At 41.4% G+C, this 25155-nt stretch overlaps 2 protein-coding genes across 4 annotated transcripts in view; both read left to right on the plus strand.

The window, feature by feature from the left end:
* Positions 1-5160, plus strand: part of htr2cl1 (5-hydroxytryptamine (serotonin) receptor 2C, G protein-coupled-like 1) — a 126746-nt gene extending 121586 nt beyond the window's left edge. For both annotated transcript variants that reach the window (XM_017471087.3, XM_017471091.3), the window contains one exon: positions 2937-5160. In XM_017471087.3, the coding sequence (XP_017326576.1) occupies positions 2937-3862 (926 nt within the window). In that variant the 3' untranslated portion in view covers positions 3863-5160. The remainder of the gene's footprint in view (positions 1-2936) is intronic.
* Positions 5161-8960: 3800 nt separating this feature from the next.
* The window catches only part of zgc:109889 (WH2 domain-containing protein), a 30418-nt gene continuing 14223 nt past the window's right edge, over positions 8961-25155 (plus strand). The window contains exons 1-2 of one of the 2 annotated variants that reach the window (XM_047156828.2): positions 8961-9297; positions 22946-23087. In XM_047156828.2, coding sequence (XP_047012784.1) covers positions 22955-23087 — 133 coding nt within the window. In that variant the 5' untranslated portion in view covers positions 8961-9297; positions 22946-22954. The remainder of the gene's footprint in view (positions 9298-22945; positions 23088-25155) is intronic. The other variant, XM_047156827.2, reaches the window with a different exon arrangement.

Here is a 25155-nt window from a genome sequence, read left to right on the forward strand (position 1 = left end):
TTGAGCTGATTTCAGATTATTGTCGGTTTTAATGGTGGAATTTATATGTCTAATGGGTTTAATTTTGTGCAGATTTGTATAAATGTGTCCTTTTGGATCATGAAACTGATTTGTTGATATTTATGGACACAAGGTTGGGGGTTGTAGTGAGTATTGTGTGTTCAAGGCAGCTGGTTTCTAAAACTAGACTTTGAGTGGTGCTGAGAATCAATGACACACATCAATGTATCTTTGTTCAGTGCAGGAATTAGGATAAGAATCAGGTAAAAGATAGAGGCTGAAATCCAGAATGAAGTTTCTTGAGTGCAGAGAACTAAGTACTTTGTACTCCAATCAGCCAATCATGTGGCAGCAGCACAATGCATAAAATCATGCAGATACAGGTCAAGAGCTTCAATTAACGTCCACATCAAACATCAGAATCGGCTAAACGCGGCATGGTTGTTGATGCCAGATGGGCTGGTTTGAGTATTTCAGAAACTGCTGATCTCCTGGAAATTTCACGCACTGAAATCTCTATAGTTTACACAGAATCGTGCAAATAACAAAACAAATACAAAGACTACGGTAACTCATGTAACCACTCGGTGCATCTGTGGTGAGCAGAAAAGCATCTCAAAACACACAGCGCATCAAACATTGAGGCAGATGGACTACAGCAGCAGAAGATCACGTCAGGTTCCACTCCTGTCAGCCGAGAACAGGACTATGAGGCTACAGCAGGCACAGGCACAAGTTGGAGCTTGGAAAAAGACCAGGTGTTAAGCAGGAGATCAACAGCTTCTGAAATACTCAAACCAGACCATCTGGCATCAACAACAATCTCCCGGATGTTTTTGATGTTTGATTTGAATGTTCCCTTAAGCTCTTGACTTGTATCTGCTACAGTATACGATCGGCTGATCGCATGACCGTGCATGTGTACAAGTGTTCCTGTGAAGTGCGTGGTGAATATACTACAAATCATTCATATGTGTGCTTTACAATATAAATATAAATATTTAGCTAACTGTAATGGCAGCGCATATATTTAGCGATTCAGAAAATTGTGAACAGGCAGATCTGCTACTCTCACTAACAGATGCAGAATAATGACTAGCCTTATCAAGATGGATTTTTCCAGCACAGCCTGTGAGCCTGTGAGAATAGTAATGCAGGGTGTTAACATATCAACTGTTCATTTTTGTGACTCACAGCCACAGAACAACAGAAATGAAGGATGGCACTTACAAATATATTGGCATACAAGCACAAACAAGGCAGTGCAAATGCATTTTTATTGTCCCTTACACTACTTAATGTCTTCTAGACCAAATGGATGAACCTGGACCCTTACTGAATTGTAGAGATCACAGTCTACTCTGACAAAAGACAGAAGGACATGCTAGACTGTAGCTGCATGTCAATCCTGTTACTTTCTTCCGAATGCTATGTAATGTTAATGTTTCATTCCATATATTTTTAAAAGTAAGACACCTCTGAGGTGGTATGGCGGATGTTTTGTTAACAAGGCATGGCCATGAATGAATGCATTGAGACTGTGTGTTAATATTTCAAAGCTATAAACTTCTCATGTCGCCATGAATTATGTTGTGGCCATGAGATACCAATTGAATTGCGTAACTTGAGCCCACAGATTAATATTTTGTGGGAACGTCACACTTAATACATGGCCTCCAGTTCATTATTTGGTGTGAATGTGCAAATAAATAAAAAATAAAAACTCGATTTGCTGTGAGAAATCAAATGATTATATATTCCTCACTCATTTCAGAAATGATTTCATGGCCAAGAAATACATCTCGAGAAACTTAACTCATGGCCGCAAGAATATTATCTCATGGCCTCAATATACTCATATGTGATCACACCGGACTTCAGAATAACCATTTCACACACACATTCACACACCAGTGGTAGCAGAGGTAGCAGAGGTGCCATGCAAGGCGCTAACTTGCCATCAGGAGCAACTCGGGATTCACTGTCTTGCCCAAGGACACTTCGGCATGTGGAGACACGTGGGCCGGGAATCGGACCGCCAACCCCACGATTAGTGGACAACCCGCTCTACCAACTGAGCCACAGCCACCCCATTTTGTACATATTAGATATTAGATGTTAATGTCATCACAGAGCTATAATGTCCGTCCTTGTTGCTGTAGATCCTGATCTGCATGTTAACTACGGTTTGAAAATGTCCACTCAACTAAGATTCCCCAGAACTCTTAATGTTCTCTCACTGGTCTCAAAGGTGTAGACTGCCCACTAGTGTCCAAAATACTTTATTGCACACTGGCAATACCAGACAATGTCTTTTGAGTGCATTAATCAAAAGCCCTTAGCTCTAGCTTCTTTGCTTCTTTCCAGAACTGCATATGCAAACAGTTTACAAGGCATGTATATCAAGGACGCACACTCTCACAAGCTTGCAAGCACTTGCACCCATAAATATAAATGGGATGTCACAGCAGCATATTGCACTTGCTGTAAATATAACACCTTTGCATTTCCATTTATGAATTCATACAAAGAAGAATCAAACGATATAATAATACATTTTATATTTATATAGCACCTTTATCAAACTCAAGGTCATTAACTAATTCTCTTCACTGACTTCTAGTCCTAAAATTGAGTAGGCGACTGCTGTTATTTTTTTATTTTTTTTACACTTATTTCTTATTACACTTATAACCATCACAGTTGAAAATGCTTATGAATGTTCATAACTAACGGATGATCTGAATGATCGTCCACTACTCTACTACTTCACTGTACAACTTTTCATCAAAGTAAAAAATTCTTGATGGGTTTCAGAGACGCTCAAATAATAATACAAAAATGGCTGAAAAATAATAAAATGTAGTGATAAGATATATATTGCACCTTTAATTTCATTATTACCAATTAATCCTCTCTCTGTTACTCTGTCTCAGGTATCTCCATGCCTATTCCCGTGATTGGCCTACGCAACACAGATAAAGTTTTTGTTGATGGAAGCTGCATGCTGAACGAGGAGCGTTTTGTGCTGGTCGGCTCCTTCGTGGCCTTCTTCATCCCTCTTGTCATTATGGTGGTCACATACTGCTTAACTGTCCAGGCCCTTCAGCGTCAAGCCTCTGTCTTCCTCTGTGAAGCTAAAGCCTCTTCCCAGCAGCCCTTGCAGCCGGCAGCCTCGTCCTCATCTCAGCTGGCTCCGCCCCCTGTGCCCTCCCGTCGTAGCAGCCTGAACTGTCTGCGGTTTGGAAACTCACTGAGTCCAGCGACACCCGACAGCATCTCCATGGCGGCTGGGTCAGAGGCACCATCTCAGCTTAGCTCTCCGGCTGTATCCCACGGCCGCCGTGGCATGATGCAGGCCATCAAAAACGAGCGGCGAGCATCCAAGGTCCTGGGCGTAGTATTCTTCCTCTTCCTGCTCATGTGGTGCCCATTTTTCATCACCAATGTGCTGTTTGTGCTGTGTCGTGGTGCATGCAATGAGCCCCTGCTCTCCGACCTGCTCAACGTGTTTGTGTGGGTGGGCTACATCTCGTCAGGTGTGAACCCTCTAGTATACACTCTCTTCAATAAGACCTACAGGCGTGCCTTCTCCAACTACATGCGCTGCCAGTATAGCGGAGTCCGCCTCAAGCCTGTGGCCATCCATGTACCATGCCCTTCACAAGCCGCTGTCACGCCGCTTCTAATTTGCGTAGATGTTGACCGGAACAGTAACTGCCGCAATGGAGACGGCAACGCACTTCAGAAGCTAGAGCTGCCTGACATTGACACTCATATTGGGATAGAGCTACAAACTAGAGTGTCAGCGCTATCCGTCAACAGCTGCCATAATTTGGCAGAACACACCAGCAGTGTTTGATTCACTATGGCTGAGCCATCTGCTGTAGCATGGCCACCAGGATCATCTATGTGTGTCTGAAAAAACTCCTTTTTACTCAAGGAAAGCGCCACCCCAATGGAACCCACACCAGCAATGGGGTTGGCTATCACCAAACTGTAGAATGTATGCTGGCAGAGCACGGGGGGATGATTTACTTCATCAGGGACTAAACCTGGTTCACATGCATTAGGACAATCCAGGACACTCTGCACTGTGTGGGAATTGAATCTGAAGTTTTAAAAAAAAATCTGTAATATCATGATGTGTTTGAACAGGTTCAGATATCCGAATGCCATAATGTGTTGCATGGCTTAATCTAGTTTTTCAATAAAACAATACACAACAGTGTGAATGAGCAACAAGGCTTCCAAACAGAGAGCTCTAGCTCCCTCATGCGGTTATTTACAAAAATTCAAGGTGGCTTCTGAGATGCGAGAGAAAGGAGGCTGACCTACATTCACCACCAAAAACTATCAGGCATTAAATTATCTACAACAAGCACATCAAAGCTTTGAATAAATGACGTTTCCATTGCATATGTTTGTTTCAATATACCTTTCAATCATTGGTAGGTAACAGTCTATCTATGCATAATAATCAATGCATTTTGGAATGGCAGGAACTGGAATGTTTTATTTCATCTAACCTGACAGATTAGAAGAGAAAAGCCTAAAGAAGTCCTCCGATCATCTCATAACCACAAACCCACCTGTAATTGCGCATCCTTGGCAAATTTCTAATCAAAGCATGCAGTGTTTTGGCTAGCTAAGGTATGGCACCAGAGCTATGCTTTAAATCATGACGTTGAGACGTGGTTTAGATTTACGTAGAAAATGTTGCAACGTCATAAGTCAAAGAAATGTTACTCTCCCAAAAGCTACTTTCTCAATCAATGCCACAACTGTTGGAGAATTTTCTCTTGAATGTAAATGTCCGTTATCTAGTGGTGTTGCGATGAAGTCCGAACACACAGGAGAACTACACAGAATGCATGAAAAGCCACATCTCAAACAGCAAAACCTAATCTGTCAGATCCAAACCTTATGTTCAGAGGAACTATAGTTGTGAGTTGTTGTGTAAAATGCTGTAAATGCTTGTTGTTTTGTGAGTGTGTAGAATTTTAGTACTCAGTAATATATAAAAGGCAATTCATTCAGACTGCCATTTTATACCAAAACCTGTGAATGCTTGTTCAAATCACTTCTCCTGTTTCAATCATTAACACATGACCTTTTTGTGATGCTGCTATTTATTTAATAAACTTCCATTATCATTCGTGTCAGTGTTTTTGCTCTATGACAGTATGTTGTTAAAGGAAAACTCCACCCTGAAGGACTTGCAATATGTATCATCGATATGTGTAGAATTGTGCAAAAGACTTATTTTATAATAAACGTTTACAATTTTGGTTGAAACTTCTTTCATCATCATTTCTATTTTCATGTCATTCTATTTGGACTTTTTTCACATTACTTATAAAGCCATTCGATTGCCTACTAGTGCCGGTGATGCAAGACAGTGATGCAGCAGTGCTTTAATCCTTAAGTCTGTGCAGCTCGATCATCTATACATTGTGGTCAAACAGATCAGGTTTCAGGCTTCAACATTCAGGATAACAGCATCATCAACACCATCATGCTTGTCACCTAGTATGGGGTTCCCAAACTTTTCCAGGGCAAGGTCCCCCAAATGGCATTAACATTTGACCGAGGCCCCCCTTTTGTAAGATGTCTTTAAAACATATTAAAAATACAGATTTCTGAATATATCCCCCCTTTTTTTTATTATTAATAATTACATATTACATCTTTACATTACATTACATTAGGAATTGATTGTGTGTGTGTGTGTGTGTGTGTGTGTGTGTGTGTGTGTGTGTGTGTGTGTGTGGTTGTCTGAGAGTGAGAAAGAGAAAACATACTAGTGGGAGGGATGGGCTTGGTGGCTCCAACCAAATTGTTGAGGCCCCCTGGGCGCCCCCTGGCAGCCCCCACTTTGAAAACCACTGACCTAGTACATCACTAACTAGTCTCTGCTGTGAGTGAGGCTTATATAGCGGCGTTGCATTACTGTCTTGCAGTACACTGACGTTCCATTCCGCCAGTGCGTAGGAAATCGACTTATCGGACATTTTCGAACAGTATAAACAAATATATTATTTTACTGTTATAAGATGAGTCAGGACACTGTTGGGTTTCTGTGTGTAGAGTATCATGACTCTGAGTTTAGCTGCTTGTGAGAAGGGTGATGGGAAATTGGGAGGGGTGTGAGCCGCATGCTGGACAAACAATTCATACCTCTCTTCAATAACCTTGGTACAGAGATCAAACAGACAGCACTAAAGCTTTTTTGATAGTTCAACACTGCATACAACTGCCACAATAATATTATAACATTTAAACCTCGAAGTCTAGGTAAAAAAAAAATACTTAGTGTCTACTTTCATATGTGAGGAATAATTGATGATACTTGTGCGTTATTTTCTAATAATTCAACAGACCAGACTCAAGCCATAGTTCAGATGTTTTATTTCAAGACATTTATCCGCCTCGCCTTGTGGCCTCATTTCCACATCAGGTGCTCATTATTTTTCTAATAATTCAGAAGTCCGATGTCAATTATTACTTACTTATTTCTGGAAAATCGATATTGTCTGTCATTTTGTTTGTTGTTAGCTCTGTGTGCTGTGATGGACAGTGGGCTAAGTTTTCCATTATTTCAGAAGAAGCGAAACTTGGCGAAGTGATATGGAACTGTAATGCGGTTTAGACTTGACTGGAACTACTTTAGCTGTACATTTACTGAATTGCACACCTCAGAACATCTGTCAGCCAATCAGAATCGAGAATTCAACAGCGCAGTAGTATAAGAGCCATTAACCACTGCTGTGAAGTGTGATATCACAAATAAATTCAGTGCTGAACACAGGCACCCTCAAGACAGGTGGAAATACAATGTTTTGCCTTCTGGTAAAAATAAAAAATAGAAAAATTAGTTAATATGATATTGAACATCGCTCTTGCGCTCTTTTTTTTTTTTTTTTTTTTTTTTGGAGCTAAGAACAAAACCTGATTATCTCCCATGTCTGACATACTTAAAAAATTTTGTTACACGCAATGCCCTGCTACACCATCAAAGCAGCACATAACTACTAACTTCCCACAGGAACTAAAGCACCAACCAACAAATTACTACGCATATTACATATTTAAATAAAAAACATATTTATTGTGTTTCGTGGTGGAGGTTTCCTTTATTGAGATGATGAGCAGATGAAAACAATATACTCTGCAAACTGTGGAGCTCCATGTGTGGCTTTGAGTCATTGCTCTAGGCATACAACAATTGACTGAAATGAAATTAATGTTTGCGTAGCTTACTGAATTCACTTAAAATAAGCACGCCTGCTGTTCTCACTTATTGTTTTATTTGCCCCATTACAGGCCATTTTAGTTGAGGACTTGGTTAATAGCTACAGTTAAGTGCAAATTTTTTACTCAGTTGACAAGCACGAGTTACCTCTTTAAGGTGTCGATTGATGGTCGCCATACAAATACACATTTTGTTACTTACGAAGGAACATTTCACATTACATATCTTGTTTGTTTCCTCATTTCAAAGTAGGACTAAGAGAATAGCAATAGGTGCAATGGGGTCATGCTAAAAGTGCAGTCACCAAAGGTTAATATTTTTCTAACATAATGTTTTTTATCTATTCTATGCACCTCCTAAAGGATAGAGATAATCCAGGCTCAGTATTAGGCATTAGGCTGTAGCTAGAGCATAATACACTCTAGTATTATAGCATAAGTTATAGCTCAATCATATACTGCTCAAACGAACACCCTGCTAATCCCTCACCAAAAAGCTGACTGAAGAAAAACAAAAACAATCCTAAATCCTTAAATCAAATTAAGGCATCATCATGGGGCTGCGTTTCAGTGGTACAGCATGCAGCCTTACCACCTCACGGCTCCACAGACCCAGGTTCGATCCTGTGCTGAGGTTACTGTCTGTGCAGATTTTCACATATTCTCCAAGGGCCTATGTGGATCTCCTCCATGTTCTCCAGTTTCCTCCTGCCTCCCAAAAACATGCTGGTAAGTACACTGGTGACTGTACATTGGCCCCTGCAGTGTATCAGCTTCCTATCCAGGATGTATTTCCACCTTATGCCCAGTGCTCCCAAGATCCACTGCAACCCTGGTCAGTAGTTAATGAAGGTGTGTGAATGAAAGTATGAATGAATGTTGGGGGTCAGCTATGTTGTCCCTTATATCTGCTCCAACCATATCTGGTATTGCAACAACTACAGCTCTTGTTAGAGATAATGATCTCTGCTTTTGGTTTCTTCTCCCCCCTCCATTTCTTCTTATTATTCTACTTATAATAACAAACAAACAAACAAACACGCAAATAATAATAATAACAATAGTAGTAGTAGTAGTAGTAGTAGTAGTTGTAGTTGTTGTTATTGTTGTTATTATTATTATTATTATTATTATTATTATTATTATTGGCACCCTGTCCAGGGTGTGTCCCGCCTTGTGCCCGATGCTTCCTGGGATAGGCTCCAGGTTTCCCCGTGACCCTGAAAAGGATTAAGCGGTATAGAAGATGGATGGATGGATAATTATAGAAATAATTATTAATATTATTTTAATTATTCTAATTACTATTATTATTACTATATTCTACTTATTATAATTATTCTAATTATTATAATTACCATTGTTATTACTATTATTCTATTATACTATTATAATTATTCTACTTATTCTAATTATTATTATTATTATCAGTAGTATAATAATAATAATAATAATTATTATTATTATTATTATTATTATTATTATTATTATAGCCACTTTGTAATATATAAAGTTTTGAGTTGGCTGTCTACACCTAATGCCCCACATTACAGCTCCAGGTCTTTTTGTCCTGGAAATTCAGAATATAGTCCACCACCACCACCTACCGTATTTTAAAATGAACTTTAGACGCATGTGTTTTGGAGTAGTCTTTCACACCGTGAGCAGCGTGTCTGTGTTGTCCGGACTGATGTGCGTCCACAGCGCGCATCTCCCCAGAGTACGCTGGGTGGTGGTCTGGCGCTTTAGTCTTGCGCATGCGCAGAGCAGCACGCAGCTCGCGCTGAAGAGTCGACGCTGCCAAGGAAACACGCATGCAGATACAGTCAGCATCGGACACACATACACAGAGCTCCAAGCCCCAACACACTGTCAAATGACTGCTATTCACATCAGCTTAATGCGAAAACCGTGCAGCCGGGGACTGCAGGAAGCTATGTGAGGGGGGAAAAGGTAAAAAAAAAAAAAAGAAGAAGAAGAAGAAGAAGAAGGAGACCTAGCGAAAAGTGCGAGAGAAGTCAGCTTAACGTCTTCTGCGTGCGGGTAAATAAAATGGGCACTTAATCGGTTTTATTTCTTTGGGCTAAGCAGCCAATGCTAACCTCATACTCGTAATGCTCCTCTTGTCTGTCGATATTATGGAAAAGGGATGACTGTGAAATATGAGGACGTGCATCCAGTTTGTGTCTAAAATCTCTGCCAGAGATGGGGGGGGGGGCACACAGAGCTGTAATCTGTGGCATGTTAACTAGCATCGGGTCTGTCTGTGTTGTCATCTCACTTGACCTGTATCTGCTGTTTCTGTTCACTCGCGACAATTATTTGGTAATTATTCTGCACCTGTGTGTGCTAGCATTCATCACACACACATTCCGGATATAAATCGGTCAGATTTTGAATTGACAGATAATTTCAAAGAGTCCATTGAGCTCATATACTGGTTGAATGTAAAGTGGCTCTGTCTGACATTCACTCAAATGATTTATTTGAAATGTCCTTATTTTGGAGCTAAGCGATTTTTTATTTATTTTTTTGCTGTGTTTTGTACTGTAGATGTGCGCTCTCTCGCGCGCATGCGCACTTACGCTGTAGTAAATATTGTCACCTGCGCGCGCGATAGCTCAGCTCCTCGCGAGCAAAACAGCTAAGTGCTAAAGCGAGGGTGTGAAGTCTTTTCTCCTGTCACATCCACAACACCACAAATGAGATTTTTATACTACAGTTTATGAATGATTTAGCTGCCATACCTCTAACATTTGCTGTCTTGTCCTTTGGGACTTGCCTCAGGACAAAGGGACTGAATTAAGGCTACACTTGGGCTACTTTCTTAAGGCATTCTGCAGTGATGTTTAATATTGAGGAGGGCCATATGGTAAAACTCTCATAATCACAATGTCATATTTAGCAAGAAAGGTGCATGAGGGAGGCTTTGCCTTTAACACTTTACTTTAAAAACTCAAAGGGTACTTGTTTAAACAACGAATCTAACAGGGCACACTTGGGCAACAAGAAACACCTGTCAGTCCATCTGTCCATCCGTCCGTCCATCCATCCATCTGTCCGTCTATTCATCCGTCCATCCATCCATACACCTGTCCATCCATCTGTCCGTCCATCCATCCATCTGTCCATCTGTCCGTACACCTGTCCGTCCATCCATCCATCCGTCCGTCCATCTGTCCATCCATCTCTCCATCCATCTGTCCGTCCATCTGTCCATCCGTCCATACACTTGTCATCCATCCATCTGTCCATCCATCCATCCATCCATCCGTCCATACACCTGTCCATCCATCCATCTGTCCATCTATCCTTCTGTCCATCCATCCGTCCATCCATGCAACCATCTATCCATCTGTCCATCCATTTTCCATACCGCTTATCCTACACAGGGACATGGGGGAGCCTGAAGCCTATCCCAGGAAATTCGGGGCACAAGGCAGGGGACACCCTGGATGGGGTGCCAGCCCATCATGAGACACAATCGCACACACAGTCACATGATTATTCACACACTACGGACAATTTGGAAATGCCAGTCGGCCTACAGTGCATGCCTTTGGTTTGGGGAGGGAAACCGGAGTAGCCGGAGGAAACCCCTGAAGCACAAGGAGAAAATGCAAACTCCACACACACAGGGCGGTGGTGAGATTCGAACCCCCAACCCCGGAGGTGCGAGGCAAACATGCTAACCACTAAGCACCTGCCAGTCACATGTTCTGATATTTTGATCACTTAAAAAATGGGTTGGATCAAAGAAAAGTTGTTTAGCACATCTAAATGTAAATATCAGGAAATGAAAAGTGAAATTCTTTATTTGTCGTCTCATTCAGATTTTGATCTCAAACCCAAATGTCTTCAGTGTATAACAAAAGCAAAAGAGTTGGCTTTGCCATTCCATTACTTTCAGGTGGGACTGTATATCTTTGTTTCCAGGTGAAAAATATATGTATATTAAGATACAAATGATGGACTCTTCAGGATACCATTGCAGTGAAAAGGAAAGGTATTAATTTAGTTTAGTGCTATTTTATAACAATGGGTTGATGGTGGCATCGTATTGCTGTTCCTATGTCTGTTTCTCTTTGGGAATTTTCAGTGAGTGAATGAAAAGTGAGTCAGTGAGTGTTATTTTGAGGCTTCCAGGGCATCTCTGGAGAAATGGACCTGTAATCATTGATATGACAGGAAGAGAAAGTCTATGAAGAATAGCATGCTGATCTTTCCAGGAATTCTGTTTTGTCCTTTGAGAGGATGTTACTGAGGAGGTCTGTGTTCTGCATCTGGAACAGGTCCTCACGTTGAGTCTTACTTTCTTTAAAAATAGGTCAGATGTAGAACTCTTTAACCTTCTTTGGCTTGTCCATCTGGGCTTGTAATTTCACAGTATTCGATACAGGGCAAAATCGTGACTTATCTTGGCTCTTCAAACTAGAACCCTGTTTTGTTTGCTGTTTGAGCATTACATCCTGTTACATCAGTGTGTCTTTGACCACTTCTGGCCCATATTGTTGCTGAATGTGGCTGTAGGTAACGCAGCCATTTGCCATTCTTTCTCTGTGTGGGATAAACAGCTTTGTCTTTTAGCTTTAAGACCTTTTTTTGTTTGCAGCCCAAAATGAAAAGTGCAAGCATGACTGCTATTTTGAAAACAGCAACAGTTGAATAACATGGTGTAGAGTCAGCATGGTGCATAAAAGCTATATCCCATTATTGTCCTTTACCTAGCTGTCTGTCTCTCACACACACTTATACTGATGCACATACACTGTCATCACAGTGTCATGAGTACGACGTACTCCAGAAAATATTGAGAGTTCGTGAAACATGGAATTGTTCAGTCCTCACTGAGAGATTTTGCCGTTGAAATAAACACGCATGCAAATAGGGATTGTAATGTCTTTCTCTCTCTCTCTCTCTCTCTCTCTCTCTCTCTCTCTCTCTCTCTCTCTCTCTCTCTCTCACACACACACACACACACACACACACACACACACACACACACACACACACACACACACACACACACACACATGCATATATATCCAGGCATGCTGAGTCGGCAACACTTGGCAGCAGCACATGATAAATACCCTTGTTGCTGTGTGAAGGAGTCTAAGCACTAGATCATAGGTGATCGTGGATGATGTCAGTCAATCGTTTCATGTCATCAGTCTTGGCTGAGAGCTTGATACAAGTCCTTCAGCATTTGTGTGCAGTGAACAGACACAAAAAAAAGTCAAGCTGGACTGATGACCCATCCTTCTGCCTCCGCTATAAATGACAGTCATTTGGGTTTGGGATGATTAACATCAACAGCAATGTGTGAAGCCATTTTCAGAGTTTCCAATTAGACCATGTCTATACAGAGGCTTGTGATTTTAGCACATCCATGTGACTTTCACACCATTGACATAAACTGCACTATATTTGGGGACTGGCTGCAAGACAAGAGGACGGGGGGATTTCTACTCTGTTTACTCTCAAATAAGGTCAGTACACAATTACTTCTTTTTTTATTTAATTTAAACCGGACATACCGATGTCACCTGCTCATACGTGTTACTTTTCCCAGTTGAAAAAGTCTAGATAGAGACTGTTTTACTCGAGTTTATATTTGATGTGTGGATATGTATCCATTCATTGTGTTAACAGCAAGCAATAGCATCAAGTACACCAGTCACAGTCCTGAACTGTAAGTGTCTTTATGATTAGATTTATTCATTTAGCAAACACTTCTATTCCAGTTGGCTTACAATTAAGCAATATCGCACAAGCAAGAGTATGATCATAATGAATACCGGCACAGCTGTGATTCAGCCATGATTAGGAACTACAGTCATGTGAAAAAATAAGCACACCCCATGGAAATTGATGTTTTTTGTTTTGTTTTTGTCATATTTGGACAAGCAAACATTTGATCCACTTTGAAACAGTGCCTATTAATAAATTTGATACACTTGATCAAATGACACATAAAATCGACATTTTGTAGTCATTTTCTCTGTTTAAATTAACAAAATAAAAACAGATCAGTCACATGGACAAAATATGTAAACCCCTACATTTATCACACCTTCAAACCCATAAAATTAGAATCAGGTGTTGAAGATTAGGTGCCAGTGATTGGAGCCTGCTTACAGGTGGAACCTGTCTTATTTATACCCCTCTCATATCTAGTGTCTGGTGTTGCCTTTGTTATTGAGGTGCATAATGTCATCATGCCAAGATCTAAACAGTTCTGTAAGCCCTTCAGAAAAAAGGTTGTGGATGCCTAGGAGTCTGGCAAGGGATTTAAAAAGATCTCCAAATTATTTGAAATACATCATTCCACTGTAAGGAAAGTAATCTACAAATGGTTCTGCTATGGATCTGCTAGTAAGTCTTGGAACTGTTGATGTCAAAGTGCTTCTACAATCAGAAAGACATTGCACAAGTTTGACCTGCATGGGAAGCGTGCCAGGAAAAAGCCTTTGCAAGACTACACTTTGCCAATGAGCATGTAGGCAAAGACCAGGTCTTCTGGAATAATGTGCTCCGGACAGACGAATCAAACATAAAGTTGTTTGGCCACAGTAAGAGCAGACATGTTCAGCTCAGACCAAAGACAGCTTTTCAGGAGAAGCACCTCATACCAACTGTGAAGCACAGTGGTGGAAATGCTATGGGTTAGGGTTGCTTCACTTTCTCAGGGACTTGACAGCTTGCATTCATTGATTCAACTATGAATTGTCATATCATATCATCAAAAAGTACTTGAAGATAATGTGAGGCCATCTGTCCAAAGGTTGAAGTTGAACCAAAACTGGAACTTTCAACAGGATAATGGCCCTAAGCACACTAGCAGATCCACCAATGAATGGCTCAAAAAGAAGAAATTGGGGGTTATGGAATGGCCTTGTCAAAGCCTGGATTTGAATCCCATGTAAATCTTGTGGGGGGATTTGAAACAGGCAGTACATGCAAGAAAACCCTCAAAAATCTTGCTAAAACCCTCAAAAATCTTGCACTCTTCCATGCAATGAATATTGCATGGAAGAGTGGTCAAAAATTCCAGTAAGCCTGGTGGATAATTATTCAAAACACCTACAAGAAGTTATTTCTGCTAAAGGAGGCAGTTATAGCCGCAATACTTCTGAGGCCTAAGGTTTACTTACTTTTTCCACTGAAGAATATCACACATTTCTGTTGAATAAATTATTTTTAAAAATACCATTTTCCTCATGGTTTTCTTCGTGTATCATCTTAACTATTAATAGGCACTGTTTCAAAGATGATCAAATGTTGGCTTGTCCAAATATGTCAAAAAAGCCAACCATTTCCATGGGGTGTATTTATTTTTTCACATTACTGTATATTTACATTCATGGCATTTGGCAGGTGCTCTTATCCAGACTGATTTACATTCATCTCATTTTATACAACTGAGCAGTTGAGGGTTAAGGAGCTTGCTCAAGGGCCCAGCAGTAACAGCTTGGCTTTGCTGGGAACTCAACTTTCCGATCAGAGGTCCAACGTCTTAACCACTGAGCTACCACTTCCCATTTGATACCGAAGAAACCACACTCACTAACAGCCTGTCAGCTAGCTGGCTATAGGGATTGGCGATATAGACTTAAAACTATATCACAATATTTCATGGTATTTTTTGCGGTAATGATGTAAGAGATTATATGAAAATAGTAACATTCAACAATATCTTTTTGGCCACAAGTCACACCAGTATACAGTGGCCGGTGTCAGCTTGAGGTGGTGGAACAAATTTGATGTTTCCAACCTTATTGATAGGGGTTTTTGCCACGGTTTGCAAATCACAGACGCTTGGTTCGCATCTGATCTTCTGTATCCGAATCACTTTCATATTACATAATGGAAGCTCCTTTTTTGGTAATTGATTCATTCTTCAACCCTCATCTAGGGTTGGAACACCGCCATCCACCATGCTTGTTCTCGTTCTACATGTGGGATGCCCACGTAAATATGTCATTAACTATGTTGTCAATATCAGGGGATGATAAATTCTTATCATGGGGAGGAATTGTACCGGTATATCTTGGACGATAAGAAATAGCACAGCCCTAGCTGGCTATCTAGCTTACATTGATTTGGCCCAGCAGCGACTCTCTGATATTTCTGAGATTGACAGGGCTTCCATATCCCATATGGTCCATTAAAGTTGAACATTCATTCATTTATTTATCCATCTTCAGTAAGCACTTCTGCTCAGGATTGCAGTGGATCCAGAGCCTATGCTGGTAACCTTAGGTAACACACTCTATATGGGACACCAGTATATCTCAGACTTCCATGGATACATTTGTTAACATATTCACACCCAGGGGCACTTTGACCTAGCCAATCGGCCTTTTGTTATTTTTCTGGGAGGAACCTGAAGAACCCAGGACACAAGGAGAACAAGTAGAAATTCAAACTGAGAGCAACCTGAGTGCAGGACTGATAAAGATGAACAATAAATCTTATTTATTCTCATATCGGTCAGACCAAACGTAGCTGCAGAGCTACAGACTTGGCTGGTCTTATTGGAAAAAGAGCAGGCAAGGGTTTTTTTTTTATTGTTTGGTCGTAGTGTAGCTATCATTTCTGACTTTTCGGTGTCCTTCACTGTCCTCAGCCATGTCCTCATTTCCTTTTTCACATTTATCAGACCTACCTTCCACCCAAACTTTTCCATCACTCTGATGCAACGCTGGTGGAAGATGTATGACTGCTTCTGTCATGCAGGGAAACAAAGTGATCATAGGTTGTTTTTTTTTTTTCTAGTGCTATTGTGTTCTATTACATATTTCCCTTCTGGGCTGATCTGGGATCAGGCTTAGCCACTCTCCCACTGACCATAGTGGAGTTACTGCACTGTAAACCGTGTCATGTGAGGCAGCTGTGATCCTGCTTAACCAGAGTAAAAATGTAAACCATGAAAATGACACACTTTTATAAGTCCAAAATCATTTCTATAATTTCTGTCTCTATGCTTAGTCTATATATATATATATATATATATATATATATATATATATATATATATATATATATATATATATATACACACACACACACACACACACACACAACTATTCTACCAAAGTGACTTTCATATTGGAGCCAAATCCAGTACAAGCGAATATATTTTAATATACAACTTCCCAAAAGTCCACACTGGGTGAGTATTATGTTTCCCTGTTGCTAAAGTAAGTGTGTATTTTATGTAGTATTGATTTCAGACAAAACATCACAGTGTATTTGTCAGTAGATTGTGCACATACACTGATTTGTGCACATACCGACACTGCTGAAAGCCCTGCTGGATAAAGTGGATGCGTTCTCCAGATCTGACTGTAAGCTCTAGCTCAACCAGGACGGCAGACAGAGGGGAATGGGGACACCGCAGCTCACGTGGGCTTTCACTAGTTTGTAATTGTGCTGAGGCCACTACATTTAATTGTGTGTGACAGGAGTGCATAAGAGTGGGAGGGATAGAGGGATTAGAACAAGATTTACAAGTTTGTGATTTGGTGTAGAAGTTACAGAGAAACTCATAGATACGCGAGTCAAAATGAGATGGAATCATAGTCGTCCCCATTTTTTTTATTGGGGATGCCTCCAATTATGTACATAATGTTCTAATATGTCTAAATAAATCATAATATCATCCATCCATCTTCTATACCGCTTATTCTCTTCAGGGTCACGGGGAAACCTGGAGACTATCCCAGGGAGCATCGGGCACAAGGCGGGATACACCCTGAACAGGGTGCCAATTAATCGCACAATCACATACACCTTCGCACACCCATTCATACACTACGGACACTTTAGACATGCCAATCAGCCTACCATGCATGTCTTTGGACTGGGGGAGGAAACTGGAGTACCCGGAGGAAAACCCCGCAGCACAGGGAGAACATGCAAACTCCACACACACAGGGCCAGGGGAGTCAAACACCCGACCCTGGCGGCATGAGGCGAACGTGCTAACCACTAAGCCACCGTGCACCCTCATAATATCATGCTAACTATATATTCAAATCCTCTGATAAATCTGAAAACAATGCATGCAGTAACAGCAATAATCCAATAAGAGCAGTGTCTAATCACACTAGCAGGCCACAATTTGACTGCTGCAGTTTACACTTGTGGGTGTGCACCGTCCTGTTTTTTTTTTTTTTTTTTTTTTACCAGTAGTGTGAAACTATAGTAGCTGTGTATAGCCTACAGCGACATATATGATTTCTGTACACTACTATAGTGTAGTTTAATATATATTTAAGTGTTGATGTTACATGATCGACTTCCTGCTAGATTAGCAAAGCAAGCTAACTGTTCTCGATACACTCACCAGAGGTACCGAGAAGCTCTGCTGTTTTTTGTTTTTCTTTTCTTTGTAAATGGTAAATGGTCTGCACTTATATAGCGCTTTTTTCCAAAGCGTTTTACACTGTGTCTCATTCACCCACACTCAGACACCAATGGTAGCAGAGCTGTCATGCAAGGTGCTAACTTGCCATCAGGAGCAACTTGGGGTTCAGTGTCTTGCCCAAGGACACTTCGGTATGTGGAGTCACGTGGGCCGGGAATCGAAACGCAAACCCTACAATTAGTGGACAATCTGCTCTACCAGCTGAGCCACAGCCACCCGCAAGTCTTTATATTGTTTACGTACACAGTGGGAAACTGAAGTAACGTTGGACCACATGTCCCATATGGTTGGCCTGAGGAACTATTTGTGCCAATCATTTGGACTTGTCACTTAATTGCGTCATACTGTACATAATGCGAATAATTGATCAAAACCCAGTTCAGATGTTATTAGTCGTAATGTCGCTAGCCTCTGTCATTGAAATCATGGCTCTGTTTCAGGTATGTATGTAGAAAATGAACTCACTATTGTGAACCTAGTTTAATACGTAGTTAATATCAAATACAAATAAACCGATCCTAGATTTTTCTGAGATTAGGGATTCTGTCTACCATCGATTCTTCACCCAGATAGAAGATTATCATACATACTAAGGTCACAACTTTATTAAAGACCGGCACAGTGCGGTGCCGGGAAACACCATGCTGCACACCTTGAGTCCAAAAATGAGAAATGAGCATGTTTTGATATTACTCGTATTCAAGAGTGTTAATTCGAAGACTTCACTTCTGAACCTTGAAAATGGATGATCTGTCTTCTTTGTCCATTTGTAGGCAGTGTGTATCCTCATGCAGTCTCCTGTCTGTGAGTTTGTGTGTGTTTAGGATAACCAATCTGTGTTTTCTCCTGCTGTGTGAGGCTGCTTCCTGCTCGCCATGTTTTATTCATAATCTCTCACCTTTTCATATCGTTCCCCATTGTAGCCCAGTGAGAGCCCCTCTTCCTCTCCCTGTCTCTCTCTCTCCCTTCCTCTGTCCCTATCACTGTCTCTCTCTCGCTCTCTTGGTCTGTCTCTTTCTGTCACTCTCATTATGTTTCTCTCTCTCTCAGTACATAGTGGCCACTGTCTTTCTCTTGCTCTGCCCATGTGTTTCTCTCATCTATATTCTACATATGTCTCTCTCTCTCTCTCACTCTCTCTCTCTGTCAGTAATTTTGTCATCCTATTTTTGATCAAGCAAAAAAATTGACAGACATGAAAGGAAACCATGGTAACATTTTCTCTCGTCTGTCGTGAGGATTCGGGGCAGTTTTATGCGTACTGGATTAACAGCCGGAAAAACCCATCACATTTTTTGTTTGCATTTTGGCTGAGCTAGAAGAGCCTTCCAGAGAGAGCGGAGATTCACACATCAAAGGGCCTTTGCCAGGGCCATGGAAAAAGGGGATCAGGGGAAGGCGGGGGTTTGGGAGCAGTGCCATACAAATCCATTCGTCTATTCTTCGCCGCTCTGACTCAGTCATTTCTATGTGCCACACAGTACACAGTATTAAAGGCAGCTTGCTGTGCAGAAGGGCAGAAAAACACAAATATGACTGTCACACAGGAACTGTACTAGCTAGTAATGTTAATGGTCTTTAATGCTGACTATTTTGTATGCTTAATGAGTACAGACATGCACTTGTTTACGATACAGTCTCCTCTGCAAGTATTGAAACACCAAGGCCAATTCTTTGGGGTTTTTTTTTTTCTATACACTGAAGACATTTGGGTTTAAGATCAAAAGATGAAGTTGAGACACCTTTTGCTTCTACTATTTATTTATATCCATATTTTTATCTATTCACACTAACCGTCCCTCAGTGGTGGATTGAAGTTCCAACCTCAATCCGGATCGCAGAATCCGTGACTATCTTCAAAAAACAGCTAAAGACCCAGCTCTTCCGTGAACGAACCCCTAAAACACCAACCCCACATTATCCTTAAAAAACACAACAACAAAAAACACCTACTCTGGCTATTACACCTCGACTCTGTGCACTTTGCTTTTCTAGAACTCAATTAAAAGATCTTGTATGGTTGCACTACTTGTATTGTTCTCTGCTTGATATATAACTTTGCTTGTATTTCCTCATTTGTAAGTGACTTTGGATAAAAGCGTCTGCTAAATGAATAAATGTAAATGTAAATATCTCGATGTATTGCGCAACTTGGAACAGGGCACCTTTGGTGGCAGACCACCCAATTTATAGGAAAATATAGTTTTAAAATGAATAAAACGTAATACTTGGTTGCATATACCTTGCTTGCACTAACTGCATCAATCTAGCATCACTGCCCTCACCAAACTGTTGCATTCGTCCTTCGTGATGCTTTTCCAACCTTGTACTTTCAGTACTTGTTTGTTTTGAGGGGTTTTTCCTTTCAGTCTCCTCTTCAGGATGTGACCTGCTACTCAATCGGGTTAAGGTCTGGTGACTGACATGGCCAGTCTAAAACCTTTCACTTTTCCCCCCGATGAAGCCCTGTGTTGTGTTTTGGATTATTGTCTTGCTGCATGATGAAGTTCCTCCCAATAAGATTGGATGCATTTCTCTGTAAACTGGCAGACAGAATGTTTCTGTAAACTTCTGAACTCATTCTGCTGAGAGATGGTGAGATCAGACCAGTCACTATCTGTTAGGGTGATCTGAGCATATATTGAGGTGTTTAGTAACCTAAAGTGGGTGTGCCTTCACCAAAAATGGTGAATTGTAATCATCAACAACTGTGAGGTTTCTCTATTTAGATGACATCCTGGCTATTAAACACCCTGCCTCAAAACAACACTAGGAGGAAATTAGAGTCTAACAAATTGAGGACAACATGAAAGTGACCGGCTGTTTCACATTGTTTTTTGTAATTGTGCAGCGTCTACACACACACACACACACACACACACACACACACACACACACACACACACACACACAAAAAAAAAAAACAAAGCTTACCAGAATACCAGAGTCATTCTCCTCATTTCTCATTGGTGACTGGGTATCGACCCGCTCTGGTTGCTAAGCAGTGCAGTCTGTGTCCAAGTTAGTATGCTGCCTCTGTGTGTGTGTGTGTGTGTGTGTGTGTGTGTGTGCGTGCGTGTGTGTGTGAGTGTGTGTGTGTGAGACATGTTTACTTGTGCCACACCTACCATTCTTTCTTACTCTGAGATACTGATCATTATTCAATACTGAAATTCTGCTTAGCTGAATTAGATTCTTTAGGTGGCATTATATATATATATATATATATATGTATGTGTGTGTGTGTGTGTGTGTGTGTGTGTGTGTGTGTGTGTGAGTGAGTCTGGACCAAAATCACTCGGTCATTACTATATGGCAGTACAATGAGATTTCTGAAGTGTGTCAGACTGAGCAGGAAGAAGGCGGCGGTCTCTAGAGCACAATTTCCTTCACCTCATTACACCTGAACCAACTCATCAGTTATTCATACATTTTCCTCAGAAGGGCTTCGGTCCAGTTGGGATACATTGCGCTTAACGTGTGCTATGCTTTTGAGAATGTTACACTATGCTGATAGAACGGTCTTCTGCCATTTATTCCTGAACTCAGATTTAGATTATCCTTGTACAGCCTACATGACGTGCTGTCTGTGTGTGTCTCGCGTGTATGGGGTTTAATGTATGTGTGGCCGTGTATCTGTGACTCATTAGATCTTTGTTCTGCGTTGTCTGCCACAGCACAAACAGCCTGGGTTGAGAATTGGCCCCAGGGGTAATTACACACACACACAACAGGCTTATAGCGGGGAGGCTTGCTCTAATGTGATGCTCTTAATGCCATCATTACACCCCAGCAGAAGGTCTAGACTGTGCAGGTCAGTTTAGAGTGTACATCAGATGGCTGCTTTATGATTCATCAGAGGTGCTTCTGAGAACTGCAAATGAAACTAACTTCTGAAAATCCACATCATCAGCTAAGTTCTAATCTATATTCAGAACCAACTAGGTGAAATACTAAGAAAGAGTTAGGGTCTTCCTTCAGTCTTCTTTCAGGTATTGTTTTGGTTTCATAGCAATTCTGTAGTCATGGAAGTGAAAATAGAAACGTGTATAAAAAGATACTGCTAGATAACTGACCACAACTGAATGTTACTGGACATGTTTAATATGGAGAGTGACTTCTTCCAGACTTCCTTCTTCATGTAAAGTACTTTTCCAGTCTTCTACGGAAGGAAGCATGGACAGGTCTTTAGTTACTGAGTGTATTTCAATAGCTTCATTCTCTCTTGACTGTCAGCTAACCCTAACCCCCAGCTAACCCTAACCCCCAGCTAACCCTAACCCCCAGATAACCCTAATATCCAGCTAACCCTAACCCCCAGCTAACCCTAACCCCCAGCTAACCCTAACCCCCAGATAACCCTAACCCCCAGCTAACCCTAACCCCCAGATAACCCTAACCCCCAGCTAACCCCCAGCTAACCCCCAGATAACCCTAATATCCAGCTAACCCTAACCCCCAGCTAACCCTAACCCCCAGCTAACCCTAACCCCCAGATAACCCTAACCCCCAGCTAACCCTAACCCCCAGCTAACCCTAACCCCCAGATAACCCTAACCCCCAGATAACCCCCAGCTAACCCTAACCCCCAGATAACCCTAATATCCAGCTAACCCTAACCCCCAGATAACCCTAACCCCCAGATAACCCTAACCCCCAGCTAACCCCCAGCTAACCCTAACCCCCAGCTAACCCTAATATCCAGCTAACCCTAACCCCCAGATAACCCTAACCCCCAGCTAACCCTAACCCCCAGATAACCCTAACCCCCAGCTAACCCTAACCCCCAGATAACCCCCAGATAACCCTAACCCCCAGCTAATCCTAACCCCCAGCTAACCCTAACCCCGCGCTAACCCTAACCCCCAGCTAACCGTAACCCTAACCCCAGCTAACCCTAACCCCCAGCTAACCTTAACCCCCAGCTAACCCTAACCTAACCCCCAGCTATCCCTAACCCCCAGCTAACCGTATCCCTAACCCCAGCCCCAGCTAATCCTAACCCCCAGCTAAGCCTAACCCCCAGCTAACCCTAACCCCCAGGTAACCCTAAACTCCAGCTAACCCTAACTCTAATCCCCAGCTAACCCTAACACCCAGGTAACCCCCAGCTAACCCCCAGGTAACCCCCAGCTAACCCTGACCCCCATCTAACCCTAACCTTAAACTTAACCCTGATTATATCAGTCATGATGATCCTCTCTCTCTCTCTCTCTCTCTCTCTCTCTCTCTCTCTCTCTCTCTGTGTGTGTGCAGTGTATCGCCATGCCGCTGGTAAAGAGGAGCATTGAGCCCAGGCACCTGTGCAGGGGAGCTCTCCCTGACCGAGTCTCCAGTGAGCTTGAGTGTGTCACCAACAGCACTCTAGCAGCCGTCATCAAGCAGCTTGGTAGCCTCAGTAAGTCAGTCCCTCCCAGCAACTCTTTTCTGTGCTATATATATGAAAACATCTGCTCTTCCTGTCTGGTTTCTATCTGTACACCCATCTTTCAGTTAGTGCTGGGCACGAGTATTCGACTTATCACGGACCTCCCAATCGATTAATAAAGTCTGGCATTAAAATACAACAAAAGTTTGATAGGCATGCTACAGTCAATCTAGATTCCACAACTGAAGAAAGACATATTGCTTAAAATGTTCGTATCGGTCAACATTCAGCCTCACGTGAGAAGAAATGACAGTAGAAACTGACAGCTAAAATGATACCGAAGAATATGCTTCCTCTTAGCCTTGTTGATAAAGTGATTTATTGAGGGACGTTTAGTGAGGCAGTATTTGTTTATTTAAAGCAAATTTTGTTTTTGTTAAAGATGGGGAAAAAACAAGACTGTTGAGTCAGGGGAGAAAAAAAATACTGTAATACGTATAATATGATGTTCCTGAGCTCCAGTGAGTCACCCTGACAATCCTGTAATAGCGATTCACAATCAGCGCTGCGTCAGGGGTCTCGGGTCAGAATAAGCTGGAAATTTGTACATGTACGTCATACGCCAGCTCAGATCTGTCAAACATCACCACATCCTAAACCGAGGCGTGAAAGAAGTGTGACTACAAGAGGAAACGGCTCTGGTTTGTATTATACTGCTGGACTGATGGAGTTTTAGATTTTGTCTTGTTGGACAGGTAAGCCATTTGTTTTTTCTCTAATTTGGTGGGAAGGTAGTGAACAACGGACGGTCTGATGATTTTATCCTCATTTGGGAATTTGTATCAGTACTAGAGCTGCAACAACTAATCGATAATAATCGATTATGAAAATCGTTGTCAACGAATCTCATTATCGATTAGTTGGTCTGGGGTACGATTACTCACTACGTTACTGCTGTTCCGAAAACACGCTTCGGAGAGTAAATACTAAAACTGTGTCTCAAATGACGTACTATACACTTGCACTATGCGTCTAGTGTATGAAGTTTAGAAAGATAATATCCTCTCAAAAGGAACACTAGCGGTTTTTTTACTAACCGGAAGTATAAGCCACTTCCTAGTCGATGGTGCATGACATCATACGCACGCTTAGATTAGCCAAATACCCAGAGTCACCGACAGTGACTTTCTTCAGTTATAAACTAAAGTCCTAAATGAATAATATCTATTCTGGTGTGTGTGTGTATGTGTGTGTGTGTGTTGGGCTCTTTCCAGTCTTATGTAATTGGACAAACAGTCGTGTAAAGTTTTAGTCTGAAGTTTATATTTGTAACACTCAGTTTGTGGATTTAATTTTAAATGTTTAAAAAAATGGTACTGAAAGTTTGCCCCTACCCCCCGTCCGATTAATCGAAAAAATAATCGGCCAACTAATCGATTATGAAGCAGCCCTAATCATTACCCCGTTGTTTTAGCTAGAGAACTCATGATAGTAGTTTACCGGTTGTGACTAACAGGATGTGTTTGTGTGTTCCTCTATCTTTATGTATGTTAAACTTGGTTATAGTAGGTGAGGTCTGCTCACTGTTACTGTAGTAATTATATGTGTTGCTCTGTGTTTTTAGATATCCGTCTCATACCTCACATTTTTTTGCATGGTGGGAAACCATGCACAGATTAGAGAACACATATCGGGTAATAAAAATACACACGACAGAAGCGACCAGAGGTGATAGTTATGTTCTCTATGCTGTACTTTAGACCATTAGCTAGAGTTAGTGAGCTAGCTATGTCGAAGATTGCACTGAGCTTACTGAGATGTGTAACAGTGATTTGTCTCCTTCACCTGGTACTCAGGAACTGTGACAAATAAGCTGTATAATATTAAAGCAATCGGGGCAGGTAATTATATCCTCAGAGTCGCCAGTACTTGTGTTGTGTCAGTACACTGTAGTCATCATTACTATTTAGGAATACTAGTTAGTGTGTATTATATATATGGTTAGGGTCACAGTCTTTTCATTTTGTCCGTATGTGAATTGTCATGGCACTCCATGAGATTACTGGATGCAGTGGAGGAAGAGGCATGTAGCATGTAG

Source organism: Ictalurus punctatus, chromosome 7, assembly GCF_001660625.3.
Source record: "Ictalurus punctatus breed USDA103 chromosome 7, Coco_2.0, whole genome shotgun sequence".
In the NCBI taxonomy this organism is placed as follows: Eukaryota; Metazoa; Chordata; class Actinopteri; order Siluriformes; family Ictaluridae; genus Ictalurus; species Ictalurus punctatus.